Source organism: Spermophilus citellus (genome assembly GCF_964194105.1).
Source record: "Spermophilus citellus genome assembly, chromosome: 7".
Taxonomy (NCBI): domain Eukaryota; kingdom Metazoa; phylum Chordata; class Mammalia; order Rodentia; family Sciuridae; genus Spermophilus; species Spermophilus citellus.
This window is the reverse complement of record NC_138188.1, coordinates 39,211,297-39,218,786: the sequence shown is the minus strand read 5'-3', so window position 1 is coordinate 39,218,786 and position 7,490 is coordinate 39,211,297. Positions and strand designations below refer to the sequence as shown.

Genomic DNA, 7,490 nt, shown 5'->3' with positions numbered 1-7,490 from the left:
TGTGAAAGATTAACTGTCTGCAGAATACTAATTTTCATAATATGGAATCTTTGCTAAGTGTAGTTCTCATTAAAATTGGTATTTTATAGCAAGCTTGCAGTTAAAAAGGTTTCTTATAAAAGAACTATATTTTTGCTTGGTGTGGTGACACACACCTGTAATCCCAGTGACAAAAGGCTGAGGCAGGAAATTCACAAGTTCAAGGCCAGCCTCAGCAACCTAGCAAGACACTATCTCAAAATCTTTTTTAAAATGTAAAAATGAGCCAGGCACGACGGTGCATGCCTATAATCCAGTTTATTACTTCTTATGATGGATTGTCTACCCCCAAATTATTTGATTCTTCTCCCTAGCATATTTAGTATTGTTTCCTTTTGATTCTGATAAACCATTTTACTTTTAGGTGCTCACCTGGTAGAGGTTATCGACTACCAACAAGTGCCTTGGTGAACCTTTCTCATGGGAGTCGCTCTGAAACAGGAAATCAGAAGTTGACAGCCGTTGTGAAACCACAGCCAGCTGTGAATCACTATAGCCCAAATTTATCAGTTTCTGCCTCACATTTAGGAGGCCTCAACCATTCTCCTCAGTCACTTTTTGTTCCTACTCAAGTAAGTCAGTGTTTAACTTCTCTCCATCTTCTTTACAAAATCACAAATCATGGCAGACTTTCTAAATGAAAATTTAATTTGACTTAGTTTTCCTTTTTTATTTAAAAAGTGTAGTTCAAATCAATTTCAAAGTTGTTTTAAAATAGTAGGCTAATGAAGAATGCTGTTACTCAGCTCATCCAGAGACTGTCAGGATGATCACAAGTTCAAGGCCAGCCTGGGCAATTTATTGAGACTGTCTCAAAATATAAAATTTTTAAGGGCTAGAGATGTAGCTTAGTGGTAGAGGTTTTGCTTAGGAAGCAAAAGGTCCCTGGGTTTAATCCTTATACCACCAAAAACAAAAAGAAAGAAAAGAAGGAAGAAGAATTCATTCTGCTGCTATTAAATTAGTTTTATTAAAAATAAAATACATTAGGGCAAGGATCATAGCTCATTGGTAGAACACTTGCCTAGCACGTGTGAAGCACTGGGTTCAATCTTTAACGCCATATAAAAATAAATAAAATAGAGGTATTGTTTCCATCTACAATTTAAAAACATATAAAAAATAAAACTAGATTATTTGAAAGAATGAACTTGAGAATATGTTTTTTATGTTTACTTTTTAAATTATCATTTAATTTTTTTCTTATAATCTATATGTGCTATGCTATCTTCTATGAATGATAGAAATTGAAAAGTTCAAAGGGAAGTTACATTTGTCAAAAGCAGTTTTTAAGTTCCCACCATGTAATCCATGGATGATTTTCTTTTCTTTTTAATAACTTTGTGTTTTTTGGTTTTTTTTTTTAGTTTTTTTAAATGTGGTACTTAGGATCAAACCCAGTGCCTCATCCATGCTAGGCAAGTGCTCCAACCATGAGTCACGACTCCAGCCCATGGATGATTTTCTTAATCTTTCTGGACACAAAAACTGAGTTATCTTTTCTGAAACATTGAACTGTATTTAATTCATGGCCCAAATTTTTAGGCTTAAACACATTTTTTTAACCAAATAATACATATATATTGTAGACTAGTTGGAAAACATATAATTTGATAGTAACAAAGGAAACACAAGCAAAAATCTTTCAAGGAGCATAGGTAACTGCTATTAAATTTTGAAGCAAGTTTTTTCAGAATCTTAAACTGCATTAAATCAATTTAATTAAATTAATTATAAATTATAAATTAATAATTTATTAATTATAATCATAAATAATCAAATTTAAATTTATTTCTAATTTATAAATTAATAGATAATTTCTAAATTTACCGATATTACTTTATGTAAAATAGAAATTTTTAAAACAAAATCTTTAGATGTTTGTATAAATGAGATTATATACTAATATGTTAGAAGGGAAAAAAACTGTTGGTGAAATATTGAGTATAATCTTTGTTTTTTAGTTGTTGATGGACCTTTATTTTATTTATTTTTATGTGGTGCTAAGGATCAAACCCAATGCCCCACACATGCTAGGCAAGCTCTCTACTACTGTGCTACAACCCCAGCACAAATATAATCTTTTTTTAAATTTTTTTTAATTTTATTTATTCTAATTTGTTATATATGCAACAGAGTACAATTTAACTCATATTACACAAATAGAGCAGTTTTTCACAGTTTACACAAATTAAACGGAAATTTAATTTGACTTAGTTTTCTTTTTTTATTTAAAAAGTGTGGTTTAAATCACATCACTGGTTATATCCGAGTATAATCTTTTATAGTCCTTCTTATGTTTTATTTTTTAAGTAAACCCATTCAAAACATTTGCATATTTAAAAAGACTAGTTTCATTCTAGTAGAATGCTTTCATAATTACTGAGCTAAGCTCTAGAAAAAACAAAAATTCAAGGATTTCAAATAATGAAAATAAATATCCAACCTACAACTAAATAATTTTAATAAATAAATAATTTTGTATGAACTTTTGTCCTGTCTAATTTTCTTAAGAAATTGTTTGTGCTTCACTAGGCACCTATTAAAGATGATGATGAATTTTGCAACATTTGGCAATCCTTACAGGAATCTGGAAAAATTCAGCAGTTCCAGCCAACTATACAAGAGAAGGTTAGTATTCTTTATTTGATGAACAATTCGTTTTTAAAAAGATTTTTTTTAATTTTTCCTTCAGCTTTGCAATAGTTAAAAATTTCTCCTAAAATAGAAAAAAGACAGTTTTGATTATGAATTTTGGTAATTATTTTTAGATATGAAATTTTAGGACCGGTGAGTGAGAGTACATTTTTCTTTTAAGTCAGTTTTGGAATTTATTTATTTATTTATTTATTTTTGGTACCAGGGATTGAACTCAGGGCACTTGACCACTGAGCCACATTCTGAGCCCTATTTTATAGTTTATTTAGAGACAGAGTCTCACTGAGTTGCTTACCACCTCACTTTTGCTGAGGTTCACTTTGAACTCATGATCCTCCTATATCAGCCTCACAAGTCGCTGGAATTACAGGCATGTGCCCCCACACCCAGCAGTTTTGGATTTTTTTTAAAGCTACTTAAAAAATCACAGTAGCTATATTTTAAATTCAACAAAGGTTTTAATGGCAATAACTTATTTTTTTCCACTTGAATGTATAATCTTACACTAGAAGTTGATTTGTTAAATATGAATGAGCAAATTTATATTCCTTTATAAAAATAAGAAGATGAAAGAGGGCTGAGGGTGTATAGCTCAGAGAGCTTACCAACATTGATAAGGCCCTAAGTTCACTCCCCAGCACAACAACAAAAGAGCAAAGAAATGCTGCTAAAAGAATAGTCTCAAAGAAATGAAGAGGGCAAAGAGTTAATTCCTGCTAAATTTTTTGCTAGTTACTAACCTAACTTCTCAGTGGGGGTCAAAAATATTGTTCTGTCTATAATCCACTAGCCTGCACCATAAGCACCTCATCTGTTTCAGTGTCCTGTGGCATTATCCGTGCTAGAGAGGACAAAATTGCAAATGTGATGGTAAAACAGGCATAAAAAGTGAGGGTGGAATCGGGGGATTTTGCTCAGAGGTAGAGCATTTACCTGACATCTGGAGGCCCAGGGTTCTATCTTAAACATGTGCATGTACACACACACACGAAAGCCAGGCACAGTGGCAACTTAGTGAGATCCTGTCTCAAAATAAAAAGCATTGGGAATGTAACTTAATGGTGAACTCCCCCTGGGTTTAATCCCTAATACTGAAATTTAAAAAAAAAAAAAAAGTGAAAACTGAGAATTGACCATAGAGTTTAGCACCTGAAGTTCATTGGGAACCTTGAGGAGCAGTTTCAGTAATATGATGAGACTAAAAAACTGGAGTGTGTTTAAGAGAGAAGGGGAGAACACCAATAGTACACACCTGTAATCTCAGCACCTGGAGAGGCTGAGGCAAGATCATCAGTTTAAAGCCAACTTAGCAAGGCTCTATCTCAAAATAAAAGAACAAAAAGGGCTGAGGATGTAACTCAGTGGTAGAGCACCCCTGGGTTCAATCCACAGTATTGAGGTGGGGGCCGGGGGACGACTTTAAAAAAAAAAAAAAAAAAAACCGGGGAAAGGGTAAGAGAAAGTGGAGGCAGCAATTAGAGATGGCAGTTCTTTGAAGAAGTTTTGTTCTAAAAGGAAATGTTAGCAAGGTGCATTTTGTGGTTCATACCGGTGGTCCCAGCTACTATCAGTTACTTAAGTCAGGAGACCGTCCTAGGCCAGGAAAGAATTCATGGCCAGTCTGAGAAACACAGCAAGACTTTTCTCTTAAAATGAATGAGTGAATGGATGAGTGGATGGAAATATTACCCTGAGAGCCTTGTAGTCTATATCCATCTATGCAACTACTTTGGTTTTTGGTTTTTTGGTACTGGAGATTGAATCCAGGGGTGCTATACCACTGAGCTCCATCCCCAGCTCTTTTTATTTTAAGATTTCCAGACAGGGTTTCACTAACTTGCTGAGGGTCCTACTAAGTTACTGAGGCTGCCCTCAAACTTGCAAACCTTTTGCCTCAGCCTCTCAAATAATTGGGATTATAGGTGTAAGCCTCCATGCCTGGCTCTATTCAAAAATTTTTTTTAACTTGTGCTCTTCCAACCTTTCACTAGGAACTGTTCCTCTAAATTCAGCAACAGTTTTTTCCCCCTTTTTGCCTTATTGCTTGACCAATGACTTTGACTCTTACCTCTTTGCTAAGAATTGTTAATCTTACATCTTGGCTTCAAATGTATTTTAAATTGAAGATATTAGTTAATTTGCATTCCCTTTCATGTTCCTTCCCCAAGTATCTGATTTTTATTAATATTGATATTGTCAAATAATAGGAAGACATTACAGTACTTAAGACAATTAGCAAGAGCCCAGTGCAATGACACCAGTTTATAATCCCAGCAATTTGGTAGGCTGAGACAGGAGGATCACAAGTTCAAGGCCAGCCTCAGCAACTTAGGGAGGCCCCAAATACAAGTCCTTGTACTACCTTGCTCTTGTCCAGAGCTATTTCTTCTCCTGCTCACTCCCTGCCCCCACCTCCCCCAGAGGTAGGATTATCCCAAAGCACATCTAGAAAGGCTGCTATTTCTGTTGTAAAGAAACATTTACCTAAAGTTTAATATTTCTTTAGTTTCTGTGTTTAACTTAAAACAAAATTTGGTTTAATTCTATTAAAATATGGCTTTAAAAAAAAAGAAAATAGCACTTTCATAAAAGGATTGTTTTCTATTTGTCTTGCTGTCATACTGATGCCTGGAGAAATGTTTTCAGTGATGAGCATTATGTAAATTATTTTTATTGCTGGTGGTGAATTTTGGATAGTTTTTTAAATTCTGTTTGCTTTTCTATCTTACTTTTTTCCTAAGAAACTATGTAATTTTTATTAAAATAATAAAGTAATTATTAATTAAAAGTTGAGGAAAAGTAATAGTTAAAATATTAAGATTTATTTAACTTATTCTTAAGCATTTTAACTTGCAGGGTGCAGTTCTACCTCAAGAAATAAGTCAAGTAACTCAACAGCATAAATCTGGCTTTAATGACAACAGTATTAAATACCAACAAAGGAAATATGACCCTCACAGAAAATGTAAGTTTTAAATTAGAAAGGTTTACTTGTATATTATCTGTTTCTTTTTTTAACATCAAATTGTATACTTATTCATTTTTATGTGGTGCTGAGGATCAAACCCAGTGCCTCACACATGCTAGGCAAGTGCTCTACCACTAAACTACAACCCCAGCCTCACCTGCTTTCTTTTTTTTAAAAAAAAAAAAAAAAAACAGCTTTGAGGTATACTTCCCATACCATAAAACAAATTCATCCTTTAAAGTATACAATCAGTGTTTTGTGTTATTTTGTTTTTTATGTTTTTACAAAGTTGTGCAATCAATACCACTATCTAAATTTAAAACATTTTCATCACACCCAAAAGAAACATCATACTCACTAATAATAATACTCTTCTAGGCCCTCACAACCTCTAATTTATTTAGTGTGGATTTACATATTCTGTATGTTTCATATAAATAAAAGCAAAAGCTGAGTGTGGTGGCACACACCTGTAATCCCAGCTACTCAGGAGGCTTAGGCAGGAGAATTGCAGATTTCAGATCAACCTCCTCAACTTAGGGAGGCCCTAAGCAACTTAGCAAAACCCTGTCTCAAAGTAAAAAATAAAATAAAAAAGGATGGGAATGGGAATGTATCTGAGTGATTAAACACCCCTGGATTCAGATCCTAGTACCCAAAAAAAAAAATAGAAAACATGACCTTTAAGGTCCTTTCATGTTATAGCCTGTATCTGTAAGTACTTCATTCCTTTTATGACCGAATAATATTCCACTGTGTGAATACCACTTATTTTTCCATTCATCTGTTGCCATATTTGGAGATATGATGAATAATGCTGCTGTGAATATATGTGTACCATTTTTTTTTGAGAACATATATTTGTAATTCTCTTGAGAATTACTTCTAATTCTTCTACTTCTAGAACTGAGTCATATGGTAACTCTGTGCTTAACTTTCTGTGGTACTACCAAACTTTTTTCCAAAGTTGCTATACCAAAGTGGCTATACCATTTACATTTGCCTTCCATATGTAAACATCCAGCCTGATCACAACACTTGTTATTGTCCATTTGTTTGATGATAACCATCCTGGTAGATGTGAAGTAGGATCTCCTTGGATTCTCATTTACAATTCATTAATGACTAATAACGTTGAGCAGATATTCATGTGCTTATTTAACTATCATATCTTTTTTAGAGATCTGTTCAAATGCTTAGTTAATTTTTTAATTGGGTTATTTGTCTATTTATTTTGCAGTGCTGGGGACTAAACCCACAACTTCATGCTTGCTAAGCAAGCACTCTACTACTGAGCTATATCCTAGGCCCCTCAAACACATTTTTGTTGTTATTGTTTGGGGTTTTTTGTTTGTTGGTTGGTTGGTTGGTTTTGCCTGCCTTCCTTTCTTTCTTTTCTTTTTTATTATTTTTTTCTTTTCTTTATAGTAATAAGAATCGAACACAGGGTCTCACATGTGTGTGCTAACCATTGTGCTTAAACCCCTCAGCCCTCAAGTGCTATTCTGTATCTACTGAGATGATCTGTTCTTTATTCAGCTTATATGGTGTATTCCACTGATTATATTTCATATGTTTAACAAACTTTGCATTCTTGAGATAAATCCAACTAAGCCACAGTGTAAATCCTTTTTATGTGCTGCAGGATTTGATTTGGTAGTTTTTTAAAGTTCTTTTTTACATGCATATTCATAAATGATGTTGTCTGTAATTTTCTTTTCTTGGGATGGCTTTGATTTTGTTATCACGGTAGTACTGAGCTCATACAATGAGTTGAGAAATGAGCCCTCCTTATGTATTTTTTTGGAAGAGTTTGAGAAGTATT

At 33.5% G+C, this 7,490-nt stretch overlaps 1 protein-coding gene across 2 annotated transcripts in view; it reads left to right on the top strand.

The window, feature by feature from the left end:
- The window catches only part of XRN1 (5'-3' exoribonuclease 1), a 128,569-nt gene that overhangs the window by 93,850 nt on the left and 27,229 nt on the right, over positions 1–7,490 (top strand). For both annotated transcript variants that reach the window (XM_081301676.1, XM_081301677.1), the window contains 3 exons: positions 404–611; positions 2,575–2,670; positions 5,554–5,662. In XM_081301676.1, coding sequence (XP_081157802.1) covers positions 404–611; positions 2,575–2,670; positions 5,554–5,662 — 413 coding nt within the window. The remainder of the gene's footprint in view (positions 1–403; positions 612–2,574; positions 2,671–5,553; positions 5,663–7,490) is intronic.